At 32.1% G+C, this 15,363-nt stretch overlaps 1 protein-coding gene across 6 annotated transcripts in view; it reads right to left on the reverse strand.

Annotated features, from left to right (window-relative positions):
• The window catches only part of gria4a (glutamate receptor, ionotropic, AMPA 4a), a 99,156-nt gene that overhangs the window by 72,455 nt on the left and 11,338 nt on the right, over window positions 1-15,363 (reverse strand). For all 6 annotated transcript variants that reach the window (XM_016487601.1, XM_016487599.1, XM_016487600.1 and 3 more), the window contains exon 3: window positions 4,949-5,188. In XM_016487601.1, the coding sequence (XP_016343087.1) occupies window positions 4,949-5,188 (240 nt within the window). The remainder of the gene's footprint in view (window positions 1-4,948; window positions 5,189-15,363) is intronic.

A 15,363-nucleotide genomic window follows, 5' to 3' on the forward strand; every position in this document is an offset into this window, starting at 1 on the left:
TTCTAAACGTCTATTTGACATCTGATAGGAAACGTCCCATAGACGTATTGCAGATGAGCAAACGCTCTAAAAAATAGGTCTTGCAGATGTAAATACAGACGACAAATAGACGTCTCCGTGATGTACGTGTGCTATCAGGGTTGATTTGCTAATTCAGTGCAGTTAAACAAGTTGGTCGATATTACGAGAACTTGTAATGAAAAACTGATGACTGGACTTGTCTAATTTTTATCAGTTTTTGGTTTTAAATCATTTGAGGATACAGAGCGAAATATAGCTGTGTTTTATTTCTGAATGAATCGCTTTTGAACGAATCAATGATTCAAATATCCTTTCATAAAGACAGTGGCTGTGTCCAAAATCGCCCCCATACCCTTAAATAGGGCACTATTTGAGGGAACAGCCATTTTTAGTGGTGTCCGAAACCATAGTGGACGTTCTCGAGTGCACTCATTCAATCCCACAATGCACTGCAAAAACGAGTGTACAACTGGTGCGGAATAGTGAATGAGGGTATAGGGGGTGATTTCGGACACAGCCAGTCACTACAGCTTCTTTCTTGAATGAATCATCCGTTTGAATAAATTAAATTGAATCATCCATTCATAAAGTCACTTGCTTCATTCTTGAACGAATCATCCGTTTGAATTAATCAATTATTCAATGATCCTTTCATAAAGACAACAGTTACTTGCTTCGTTCTTGAAAGAATCAGCTGTTTAAATGAATCGGTTGAATAAATGACTCAGTGACTCACTCATTAAGACTATAATTTCATATAAAAATTGTAATTTCATATTTAAATAATTAAAATATTATTAGTTGAATAAATATTGAATAGGTTGAATGACTTACTCATTTAAAGTATAATTTCATATAAAATAATAATAATTTCAAATTTGTTCATATTTATTTTTTAAATATTTATCTGAATGAATCAGCAGTTAGAACGAATTGGCTGAATAAATGACTTCAATTATTTAAAGTAAAATTTCAATAAGTAAAATATTCATTTTAATACAATCTCATAGCATTGTTTATGCAGCTGTAATTGCAGTGTAAATGCTGCTTCTGTGCAAGTTTTGCAATGCAAAAATGGATTTTGCTGATACTGATAGATTTTTTTATTTAGTAACAGAATATGGTGTTTTAATATCATAATTTATTGATTAAATATAAGAATTTGACATAAAATATGACACGTACATTGAATAAAGATAGAAAAAATGATATTAAAAAGGTAAAATGCCTCTGGAAATCAGTTTAAGGTGGCAAACGTGGCCCTTAATGAAAACATGAATTTCTGTAACTGCAAAATACCAGAACATTTTGAGATATTTTTTATCAGTTTCACACACCCTTAAGATCTACACACATTTCTGTTTATTTCTTCTCTGTTTTCTGTGGAAATGTACAAAGTGTATTTTTAACAAGCTTTTCATTGTCAGTCAAGCTACAAGACAAACTGTGATTGGTTGTTTTACGTGTCAGTAAAGTGTCTTATTGTTTTTATTTTTTTTTATTCTTGCTAAACTAATCTGCAGTATGGGTTTAGTGTTCATCTGTGAATAGATATCTTTTTTCCATATCTGCTGGCAGTGATGCTAACACCTCCAGACAAGCCGGACGTTCCCCTGCGATCAGCCATTTCGAGCGATCGGAGACGTTTTAGCAGACAGATCCGCAATGCAGATCTGCTGACGGAGGTGTGAGGTCAAGCCGAGTGTCTGTGAGTCTGATAAACCTCCTCAGCGCTCAGGGAATCAACAAAAACAGGAGGACAAAGGCAAAACCGTCAGGAAAAACATGCTGCATCGTACTTGGAATCGATGCCAACTCCAGATGAAGCGGCTCAAGATCAGAATAGCGCTTACGATTCGCAAAATTAATTAGCGTAAATAATTGCTAAAACACTTTCTGAGAAGCTGGCACTAGCTAACCTCCCTAACTGACTAGTTGTTTTTGGACAGCTAGTTGATTAATTAACCATCCTGGTCCATCCTTAGTTTGTACTGTAATGTGTAGTGTTATTTTAGTATTATTCATATACTATTACAGTTTTTATTAATATTTCGACGTATGTTTTGTTTATATAAAACTTTATATAATTTTTTCATGTTTCTAATTTTAATCTGACTTTTTAATAATTTTGTCATTTTTAAAAAATATATTTCTATTTCAGTTTTCCAGTTAATAATTTTAGTGCTTCAACTTAAACTTAACCTAAACATTTCTAAGTTTTGTCCAGTTTAATTTTTAAAATCTAAAATATATATTTTAAGCATTATTATTAATATTACTTTTATTTATATATTGAATGTATTTTATTATATTTAATATTTATATTCAATTATATATATATATATAATTTTACATTTTTTATCATTTTGTCATTTTTATTGTTTTTTTTAATCTAATCTTTATTTTAAATATTATTTATTACCATTATAGTAGTATTAGTAGTGTTTTATTTTTATATTTACAGTTTTTCTTTTAATTTTAGTTACATTTTTTAGTAATTTTGTCATTTTCATATTTATTTTTTACAATACTATTAGGTTTCATTTATTTTTATTTCCATTTTCCAGTTAGTAATTTAAGTGCTTCAGCTTATTTCAAAACAGAAGGACAAAGGCTAAATTGATGGGAAAAACACGCTGCGTTGACCTTGGACTCAATGCCAGCTCGGATGAAGCGGCTCAAGAGACTAGCAGTCAAATTCAAACATCAGCACTTATTAAGCGAGGGAGGAGACGAAGAAAATGAAGATGAGGGAAGAAAGCGGATGCGAGTGGATCCATTAGCTTCTCTTTCTGGCCTTTAAGCAGGAGATCACGGATGACTGGATGATTGGCTTGCGGCCCGCGTCGCTCTTGGCTCGAGGACGAGCAGTGGACCGACAGCAGGCAGGAGATCTGGGGCGCTCTGTGGCCGAATGCTGGGCTTAAAATGGGCCGAAGAAGAGCAAATCATATCAAGAAATTCTCCTTTTCTGGACAGCGGCCTGCCTGACTCGCACACTCAGGTCCTGCCTCACTGCGGGGCTCTCATGATGCCAGACGAGAGAATTAGACCGCAGCTGTGACTCCAACACCAACGCCAGCTTACAAACGTGAGTGCTTGTGCAGATTCAGCTGAAGCTTTAGTATATTTATGTTTATCAGTCTGTCTTTTATAGAATTATGTTTCCAATATGAACAACAGCAATCTGCTTTTAATCCCTGAAATATCTAAAAGAAATGTTTGACTAAGTGAAAATTTGTTTATAAGTCAGTACATCATTGGTTACGGATCAAAATTGGCACTCATGAATCGAAAAAATTAACAATTATTGTAAAAAATTGCTAAAACACTATGAGAAGTTGGCACTAGTTAAACTCCATAACTGACTAGTTGTTTTTTGACAACCAGTTAATTAGTCAACCATCCTAGTAATTTTTAATATTACTATTTAGGTTTTTTTTTTTTTATAAGTTTTTCAGTTAGTAATTTTAGTGCTTCAACTAATTTTGTATAAACTAATATTTATATTGTTTTGTTTTAGTATTATTTATTACTATATTTATTGTTATGTATTTTATTTTTTATATTTTCCTTTTATTTTAATTTAATAAAATTTTGTAGTAATTTTGTCATTTTCATTATTTGTTTTATATTATTATTTAGGCTTCATTTATTTTCATTTTAGTTTTCCAGTTATTAATTTAAGTCCTTTCACTTATTTTAGTTAGTTCTATTTTTATTGTTTAGTTTAAGTTTTTATAATATTTATTTTATTTTATTTTAGTATTATTTATTACTAGTATTTTAATAAGATTTTAAATGTATTTAAATTATTATTTTAATTTTAGTAACTTTTTTTTTTTTGTAATTTTGCCATTTTCATTTATTTTTACTATTTAGTTTTTTTTTTCATTTCAGTTTTCCAGTCAGTAATTACATTATTTTCAAATTAAACTTAATTTACTTATTTGCCAAGGTGTAATTTCTCATTTTTGTTTAGTTTATTTTTCATCTAGTATTTATTTTATTTCATTTTATTTCATTTTATTTAATATATTTCATCATCATTTCAACAAACAAAATGTTTTAATAGTTTTAGTTAACGAGAATAACCCTGAATGTGTAACATTATTTAAATGAGTCCCTTCGTTCAGTTTTTCCCTGTGGATGCTGGGTGTTTCATGTTCAAAAATGATTGCGATCTAATCATCCTTACGCCACATGCAAACAAAAAGTCTCATAATGTTAAATCTGTTTCTGTCTCGGCTATTTGTTCGTTTTTTGTCTAAAATGGTTTAAATTGGAACTATGTAGCAAACCGAACTGCAAAATGAATGATCCTTTCCTCAAGGTTTTCTGTAACACTCTTACTGCTCATTCATCTCTGCTCTCTGTCTACAAAGATTGGTTGAGACCATAGACTGTATAAAAACATGGACGTAGTGTCCGTGACGTCACCCGTAGGTTTCTGACGAGCGGTTTTGAAGCTCAAAGTAGGTGGAGCCGGCCATTGCCATCTTGGCAGCGCGTCACTCCCGGATAATCGAAAATGGGCAAAGAGGCGGGAGCTGGTCGCTGAAACCACGCCCACCTAGCTCGACGCCGGTGACAGCAGTGGCAATCCACCTGTCACTCAAGTGGCCACGCCCTTAATTATGCAGAATTTAAGGCTTAATATAATTTAAACAGATGAGTTATAAAAAAATGCACCCCCTCACAGTTGTCATGAAGGGCAAAATGAGCTATATAGACCAAAATTATTTTTTGAATCAGGCTGTAAACATGTTTTTTTCTGAGACAGAAGTTTGACATATCAGGCCGCTCAAACAAACAACTCATTAAACCAAGACACCAGAAAATGTTTAAACAACCCAAAAATGGCTCTTCATGTTTGATATAGTGTCCTCTTTCAGTACAGCTGCATGCACAAGTGTGTGTTTCTTACCTCTGTCGGTGTCGTACAGGAATACGAAGCGGCTCCAGTCGTAATGGTCCAGGAGGCTCAGTAACGCCCCGCGGATGGACGGCCGCAGCTGAAGCACGAACTGTGTCTCGCCCTCGGCAGGGAAACTGGGCGTTACCAGAGAGATGTGCAGCGCGCTGCAGAAGGACGTCAGAGTGTGGACCGAGCGCTTATCGTACAGGCCGAATATCGCAAAGACTCCTCGCGAATACTGCGAACAAACTGAGAGAGAGAGAGAGAGAGAGAGAGAGAGTCAGTTCAGTGTTACATACGATGCACAAAGAACATACATACTGCATAACATAGTAAAGAACGAGAAGAAAACACAAGAGAGAAAAATGTGCCCAAATGTGTCATATTTCACCCCAAAATTAAAAGAAATGCAAGTAATGAAAAAGAAAATCAGCATTAGAATTTGTTTTATTTATTTATTTTGTATTTTTTTTTGCATTGAGAGATTATTGTCATGACAATATTTCCTCTCCAAACTTTAATAACTGTAATACATCCAGGTGTTTAACTTTTCTGTATTTTGTCTAATTATTCTTAGTGATGATTCTAATTAGATTTTCATTAGCGTTATATATTACATAACCTGTTTATACTATATATAACATTTTATAATATAAACATACTGCATTTAATACATACCTGCATAAATTTGAGACATTACAATAAATACAGCATTGACACCAAATACTTGTCTTAGAAATGTAAAATTAATGAATAATTAATGAATGATTAATATTTCAGATTTGCCATCACATGAATAAATTACATTACAATTACACGTTCTATTATGGTAATATTGTAATAATAATACTTCATAATTTTTATATAATTTCTATTTCATAAAAATCATTTTATATTTATATATTTTTTAATAATTTAATATATGTGTGTGCACGTGTGTGTATTTATATCCACATTTTTTTTTTTTATTACATTGCATTAGTATTGAGATAAATTGAAATAATTTGAAATATGAATATATTCTTGACAGTTTTTTGTGAGACTGAAGTTCAATAATAAACACATTTTTCCATGTTTTCCTGAGCGCAAGTGAAAGAGAGAGACTTCAGTAGTCAGTGTTTAATCTTCAAAGGAGTCACACACACACACACACACACACACACACACACACAGAGTTTGTCTGTCGCTTCTTTGATGTAAGTTTATAACGTTGCATTTTCTGTCGTTTTCTATGAATGACATACTCTAGTTTTCGACTGTAGGATCAAACAGTCTGTTCCTGCACTTCTCTTTTATTAGTCACTCAGGTGTTTCTGCCATAACAGTCTTTCTCAGAAGCTCATTTTTTATAATGCACTGTACGAGTGTGTTTGTAAAAGTTGTTAAAGATCTGTGTGAAAATCTCTCTGCGTCTCACAATCAGAGTTTGTGAGAAATGTGTTGAGTGCTTCGTGCTGTCAAATGCTCATCCTCCATCATCATTTACCGTCTGATTCATCGACAGAACAATTAATGGAAGGACAAACCGTCTGTGGGTTATTTATAGACTGAACGCCACTCTCTACTCAGAATATCAGCGGAGGACGGTCGCCATGGAGATACAGGCAACAGTTAGTAAAAGTGCTGTGACGATCAGGATGGATGGATCGTAGAGGAAGGTATGGAGGAGGAATGATGAGGAGTTTATTTATACAATGTTAACCTGAAAAACCCACAGACTTTCAATGAAAGAGGGATGCGAGCCACTGCCTAGCAACAACCCAAAAACGCCTAGCAACTGCATAGCAACATGCCAACAGCAACAGCTACCTTAGCAACCACATAGCAACACCCTGACATCATGGAGGTGAGTTTTGCACAGGTATCTAGTAGGTTCATATTATTTCTAGCCCTCAAAAAAAGTTGTTGGAGAGGTGGAGAAAGTTACTGTAATTTGATATAATTTAGCATCAAAATTTAGCATTATAAAGTAATATAATATAATCAGATTCCAAAAATGTAGTACTTGTAATTAGATCGTATTGTTTTAAAATGCATATTGTTTTAAAAATGCAGATTACAGTTGCTTTTTTGGATTACATGATTCCAGATTATTCACACAATGGCATTAAATTATTCACAATTTATTGATTCTCCTTCATTCTTAATTCTATTTTTTTAAATAAATTTTCCTTTCTAAATATTCTACTGTGTGTCATATAATTTAGCTTTGAATATTCACAATATAGAATGGCCATGTAAATGTCATGTATATTTGAATTTAATTAATTTGCGGTCCATGCTTCTGAATTGGAGGACAAAAGCACCTCTCAGTCAATCACACAATGTTAATTACATAAGTTACTAAACACTCCGATGTATAACTGACATCAAATATTTACCCCAGTTTGGGAAACCCTGGAGAAATGTAATGTTAAATGCATTTCATGATGTTGATAACAAAGAATGAAATATATTTCATATCTTTTTTTTTATATATAATGATAATCCCATTCACATCTGCAAATTATGGCAAAAATAATCCAAAAGTAGTCAGAATACGTTACCTAAAATGAGTAATCTAGATGACATTACTGACTACAATTTTCACTAAAGTTAACTAAAACTGATGAAAACTAAAACCATAACAATTTTAAATGAAATAAAAGCTACAAAAACAACTTAAGCTTATTTTATTCCAATCAGTTGCTGATGCAATATTATATATATTGTACATATAGTCAATAAAAAAGATTTCTACTTAAAAATGTCATGTTTAATTCAATGTATTGTTTGCTAGTAGAACTAGCTTTTCAGTTTTCATTTTAATTTTCGTTTATTTTGCTAATAACACTCACTTTTCACGACCCAATCGATTCCAAATGGATACAATCAAGTCTTGTCCTACATATTTCTTCTTATTGAATGTCTCGTTTCTCTCAGAATTACGTCAGGATAAAATGGGTTGTGAAAAGCGTTTCATGTCGACTTCAGTGGCATCAGAGACATCACTCTCTCTCTCTCTCTCTCTCTGTGTGTCTGTCTCGCTCTGTTTCTGTGTTAAAAGAGGCCGTTTTTACAGTCTTGTGTTCTGTGACTGTTATAGTCGCTCGTCGTGTGGGGAAAAAGAAGAGCGAATCTGCGTCTGAGGCTTATGTTTGTGTGTGTGCGTGTGTGTGTGTGTGCGCGTTTTTTAAAGGGGTCATATGATGCGATTTCAATTTTTCTTTCTCTTTGGAGTGTTACAAGCTCTTGGTGCATAAAGAAGATCTGTAAAGTTGCAAAGACTAAAGTCTCAAATCCAAAGAGATATTCTTTATAAAAGTTAAGAGTCAGCCACGCCTACCTAAAACGGCTCGTTCTAACACGCCCCCACATGTCTACATCACGATGTGGGAAGATTTGCATAACACAACACCGCCCAAATGTTCACACAAAGAAAGAAGGCATAACTTTTATTCTCGCTGTAGTATTGTTGCCGCCGCCATGTCGTGAAGACGCTGTGTGCTTCGTTGTGAAAGCGAAACTACTTTGTTTGGTCTTCCAAAAGAGGACGATATCCGCTTCGTCATGCCTAGAGCTGATCTGTGCTGGTCGCTGAGGAAATACATCAACTTTCACCGTGGACATTCGGCCAATCACAAAGCACTGGATAGCTGGCCAATCACAGCACACCTTGCTTTTCAGACCGATGAGCTTTGCAAAAAAGCGTTTTCTGCGTTTCAGAAAGGCGGAGCATAGAGGAGAAACAATAATGTACAGTATGTGGAAAATAATGTGTTTTTTGAACCTTAAACCGCATAAACACATTTCATTACACCAAATACACCAAATACTGTTCTTTTTAGCAACATCATATGACCCCTTTAACAAGCTTCAGGGGTGTGATGAAAACGTGCTACAGTCTGCTCTAACACTAATGTCACTCTGTTAAACCGTCTAAATTTAACACACCAGTCGACCTGACCTTTTGTCAGCCCACGCTCACACGCTTACGTTACGTTATCAGTCTTTTATATTCTGGTGAATGTTTGAAATCACCTTTAGCCACAGAAATAATTGCGCTCAACTGTGTGGACTCTCCATTTATTGTATTAATTCAAACTATTCCAGCTTCCCCTTCCTTACACTGACAGCATGTCCTAACCAGCTACACAAGCCTACTAGTGTTATTTTTCTTTTCCCATTTAAAGTGAATTACTGTGCAAACTGCAAAGTGATGAAATTCACAGCCAATCAGAATGTACTGCTATGTGGAGCGGCGACCAATGAAATTGCATTGTGGGTGGAGCTACCTAGTGTGATGCCACATAAATAGAAAGCAAGCAACTGGTAAAATGTCTTTTACCTACCAAACTACCAAATTTTGCTATAAGTTTGATTGCATCATATAGCCTAATAATTGCTGTTAATAGTGTTCATCGTCTGTTTGATTGCGTCTTTAATTGATTTTTTCCGTACATTTCTGCCATATGTACATTAACTGACAGTCACCACTGATAAGCTACCACTAAATATTGTAGAAACTTAATTTTCTGTAAAGTTGCTTTGCAACGATTTGTATCGTGAAAAACGCTATACAAATAAACTTGAATTGAATTGAATGTCATTTTGACATTAACATGCTTCTACCATACAGTACCATTATATGTATTATTTTTGAAAGAAATTAATACTTTTATTCAGCAAGGATGTGTTAAATTGATGACAGTAAGTGAAAGTAAAGAAATTTATGTTACAAAAGATTTCTACTTCAAATTAATTCTGTTCTTTTGAACTTTCTATTCATCTGTGAATCCTGAAAAACACAATATTACGGTTTTCACTTTATTTGTGTATTTATTTATAAATATACAACATATAATAATAATTATAATAATTATGATTATTATTATTATTATTTATTTATTTATTTTTTGCTAATTTTTAGGACCAAAACTACATGAACATGCTTCTATCACATATAAAATATATAATAAAATTTGATTATACATATTAAATGTATACATAAAATATATATATATGTGTGTGTGAATGTATGTATATGTATAATCAACTTGGTTGTACAAGTCATTTCAACAAACGTTAAACCGACTTATAAAGAAAAGTTGAAGTTGCTCGACTTGATGTGTTAAAGTAATGTAAAAACATTAGTTGTTATGACTTACTGATATATTTATATCTAAAATGCTCTTTTTCAGCTCTTGAATAAGCAATATGGATTGATCTGCCATCAAACCGGACATCTGTCTTACTCTGTGAGGTAAGAGTGATTTGTTACCTATTGATTAATAAGCAGTGATTGATCGATCGGTGCGTCTCTCATCACTGCTGTGTGATGACCTCATATAACACATGTGTGTGTGTGTGTGAGTGTGAGTGTGAGTGTGAGTGAGTGTGTGTGTGTGTGGAGTGTCTGTGAGAGTGTGTGTGCGTGAGTGTTTGTGCGTGTGTGTGTGTGGGTGTGTGTGTGTGTGTGTGTGTGTGTGTGTGTGTGGGCTTGCTGATGGGTTCTGTCATGCGCTCTAAACACAGTTAGCATTAATAAAATCACTATGGGACTCTTAATAGAAACAGAGCTATTAATCAGCAACACAGAGAAAGAGAGAGAGGCTGGAGTAGCCGCTGGGTCTACAGGTCACAAACAGATTGATTTACCATTTATCCAAACACACACCACTCCACAGAGAGACTGCATGACCAGCTGACATCCCCATACACTACTGCTTTTGCTTCAGGACACCCATTTAATTCTGGACTCCATGAATTGTATTGATCAAACCAGAATTATTTCAATTGTAGTAATATTTTATTATGTCAATTTTATGTCATTCTCCCTTTTAAGCGTATTTATTTTGCTGTCCTTCCCAACGCACAATTATATGGTTAATTGTGTTTTATTACTTATTTATTTATTTAGCGTTGTTGTTCCCTATTAGAACAGACCTGCAACTTCTTGTTGGTTCACGACCCACCAGGTGAGAAATCTGATATAACAGACACGTGTTTTAACCTATACATAAACAAACTGCTACACATGTTTATATATGCTACAATGGACTGATATTTGATACAGTGTGTGGTTATGTTTGAAATGAAATACTGGTGTATCTTTTATTGTGTAGGACATACAGTATGTACTAAAGTATGCAATGATACACTTTCAGGCTTTCTTTAATCCATTTTGTGCAAAATATTGATAGTGTGTTAGAAATCTATTGTAACTCTTTACAATAAGGTTCCAGTAGTTAACATGAACTAACAATGAAAAATACTTCTAAAGCATTTATCAATCTTAGTTCATGTTAACTTCAACATTTACTAATACATGTTGTATCTGTATATTATGGAAGCTTGTTTAAAAGTTATCAAAATTCTGACCTTTTGCTCACAATTTTAAGTTTACATCGTGCAATTTTTACTATGAATTCTGAATTTACATCTCGCAATTTTTACTTTTTTTATATGAATTCTGAGTTTACGTTTACGATTTTTACAGTTTTCTATGAATTCTGTTTACATCTCACAATTTTTACTTTTTTTAATATGAATTCTGAGTTTACGTATCACAGTTTTTCATTTTTTCTATGAATTCTCAGTTTACATCACACGATTTTAACGGTTCTAAAATATGAATTCTGAGTTTACGTTTACGATTTTTACAGTTTCCTATGAATTCTGTTTACATTTCACAATTTTTACTTTTTTTAATATGAATTCTGAGTTTACGTATCGCAAATTTTCTTTTTTTCTGAATTGCGAGACAAAAAGTGTGAATTATGAAATAAAAAGGTGCAATTACCTTTTTTTAATTTTTTTAACCTGTGGCAAAAACAAGAACATAAACTAATAATAAATAGTTGTATTTTTATTACATGGTAAAAAAAAAAAAATGTTGTTGTTAAAACAAGTAAATAATTATTGGAGTACGTTTTACAATAAAATACTATCTCAGTATTTCTACTTCAATATTTCACATTTAATTACTTACCATTTCTTTGTAGTTATTTATGAAATTTATTAAGAATTTCTGAGTGAACATTTTTCAGTATAACGTTAATTAAGATGAATAAATATAGTAACTAATGCATTGTTTATTATTAGTTAATGTTAGTTAATTGTACAAGTGTTACAAAATCTTGATAACATTTCTGGTTCATTCATCACTCTGTGGTCCAGCTGAGCGCATTGCATTGTTGTATATGGTTGGTAAATGTACTTTGCATACAAAAAATTTAATTTATTGAAGTTTTTTTTACACACTGCAAAATATTATGAATAGCACACCATTCCAAACATGTGTTTCCCCGAGTGAATCAAGCCTGAGTCTTGTTTTAGGTATGAAAATACAGCCTCTGTTGTAACGTCTGCTCTTCTTAAATGCACTGACAGACACACACACACACAACACACACACACACACACACACACACACACACACACACACACTTTCTGCTCACTAAGAAGTCATGATCAGCCCACTTTCAGCAAAGTGACTTGCTGTTTTCGTTACCATGACAACGCAGCTGTCAGTCAAGGTTGGACCATAGCAACGGGGCTTTACCATGACTGCCAATAAAGTTGTTTCCATTAATGGAATAAGCTTTTTATTGCCATGGAGTGAGAGACAGATGGACACATAAAGAGAGAGAGAGAGAGAGAGATGAATGCATAAAGAAAGCACAATTGAAAGTGTTAATACAGTGGCTGATAAATCAGAATAGTGAATATACAGTAGCACAAACTCTTCTGTCTTGTTTCTTAATTAAATTCTGATTAGTTATTTTAGATTAGGCCTGAAGTAGATCGTTAGATACAAATGCTTTGTTTTCTGCTCAAAACTCAGAGTGAGTGATAAAAAGAGTTTGAAGCTGACTTTACAATCATGTACAAACTTGTCTCTTATATAAGTATAAATATTTATTAATTTGTGAAGTATGACAACTTATGTACAATTACATTTTAAATTATGTAATTTCTGAAAATAACATTTTAAGAAAAAATATTATTTCTTAATATTGTTTTGAAAATGTATATATAAATATAACTATTTATTACATTTGTGAAGTATTACAACTTAATTACATACATTTTAAATTATGTAATTTTTTAAAATAATATTTAAATAAATAGTATTTCTTAAAGTTGTTTTGAAAAACGTTATATATAAATATATCTATTTATATATTTATTTAAATTGTGAAATATTATAACATACAATTACATATATTACATACATTATATAATTTTAAAAAATAACATTTTAAGAATTGTTATTATTATTTCTTCGAATGTTTTGAAAAAGTTTTAAATATAATTTTATTTAATTTGTGAAGTATTGCAACTTATGTTACAGTTTATCTCAATTGCTTTGGCTCAATTCTCGAATGAAACTTTTTTTCCCAAAACAATAAGTTCAGATCTCTGAACAATTAGCTTCTTGTTCACATCAGATTGGAATTTCTTATTGATTTGAGCAAATTGCAAATGCCAAAGCAATTGAGAAAAACTGTAAATTACATACATTTTTAATTATATAATGTTTAAAAATAACATTTTAAGAAATAATATTAATATAGTGTAGTGAATATACATTAGAACAAATGTCTTATTGCTTAATTCAATTCTGACATGTTCATTTTGGATTTGGCCTGAAGTAGATTGTTAGATACTAACATTTTGTTTTTTGTTTATCTCAAAATAAAGAGTTTAGAATTGATTTTCTGTCCATGTATTTAATGAACATGTCTCTTGTGTGTGTGTGTGTGCGTGTGTGTGTGACAGAGAAAGCTCTCCTCTGATTGGTTCCCGACAGAATGAATCATCAAACTATTTCTGTTGCAGCAAATCAGCCATTATGTGTTTCCAAGGTAACCAAGTATATACATGCACTCTCTCATAGACACACGCACACACACACAAACACACACACACACACACACACACACACACACACACACACACGCACACACACACACACGCACACACAGATAGTAGAGGCGCACCAAACACGGGTTAAAGCTCTGTAACTGGATTGCTGCAGGCTGCTGCATCAGTGCGTGTTTCGATCTGTCTGTCAAACCAATGACAGTGAAATTATATTTCTAAATCTATTAAATTATATCCTGCATGAAGAACCTATTAAGACTCTTCACAATATTTTCATGACAATTAAGCACATTTCTTCCCAAATTCACATTACTATAATACATCCAGACAGTTTGTTAGACAGTTATCTCTCTCTCTCTCTCGCTCTCTCTCTATAACTATATAAATTGTGAAGTATAATTTATGGACAATTACATGAATTTTAATAAATATAATGATTTTATGTAATATTTAAATAATAATACTATTTTTTTTTTATGTTATTTTGGAAAAGTTACATATAAATACAACTATGTATCTATTTATTTAAAGTTAAGTATTAAAACTTATGCACAATTACATAAATGTTATGTAAGATAAATTTTAAAAATGACATTTTAAGAAATAATGTTATTTCTTTGAGTTATTTAAAAAAAAAGTTATATAGAAAAGAAGAATTTAAATTAAGTATTACAAGTTATGCACCATTACATAAATTTTCTAGTAAACAATAATAATAAAAAAAACAATTTAAGAAATATTATTTCTTAAAATGTTATTTTGAAAAAGTTAAATATATAAATATTAATCTATTTATTTAACTTGTGAAGTGTTACAACTATACACTTACATAAGTTATAAATTAAAAAAAAAATTTTTATTACATTTTAAGAAATATTATTATTTCTTAAGGTTATTTTGAAAAAAAAATGTTATAAATGTATATATAAATATCTATTTATTTAAATTGTGAAGTGTAACAAATGGTACTGTCTTACTGTCTTTATGCTAATTTAAATAAGGAAACAAATGTATTACAATAATTTTTGTAATTCCTATTATTCTAATGAGAATCATAATTGAGAATAATGAGAATTACACAAAATCTGGATGATTTACAGTGAGGATTTTTACAGTAGAAATTACCCTTAATGGTCCTAAAAATGTGTTCACTTGTCTAATTCCTTGCTGTTTTCTTCAGGAACTCTGAATAATTAATGATGATAATGATTAATGAATAATGAATGTTGGTAAACGTAATGAAATCAGTAAACATACTATCCCAGCTGGAATGTGTTCATTTAGACCCCAAAATTGTCATTTGAAAGTGTTATTTGATTGGCTGCAGGTACATATAATGAAGAAATCATCTGATCTTAAGGAACAAACTTTGACATAAGATACAGAAACAACATGTGAGCACCTTCACACACCCCTGACTGAGGCTCAATTAAAGGAAAGTTCATCTCTAAAAATAGAGACTCGTCATTATCAGCTGCCATTCAGAGCTGTGTGTGTGTGTGTGTGTGTGTGTGTGTGTGTGTGTGTGTGTGTGTGTGTGTGTGTGTGTGTGTGTG

This window comes from Sinocyclocheilus anshuiensis, unplaced genomic scaffold (assembly GCF_001515605.1).
Source record: "Sinocyclocheilus anshuiensis isolate Anshui unplaced genomic scaffold, SAMN03320099.WGS_v1.1 scaffold906, whole genome shotgun sequence".
NCBI classification, from domain to species: domain Eukaryota; kingdom Metazoa; phylum Chordata; class Actinopteri; order Cypriniformes; family Cyprinidae; genus Sinocyclocheilus; species Sinocyclocheilus anshuiensis.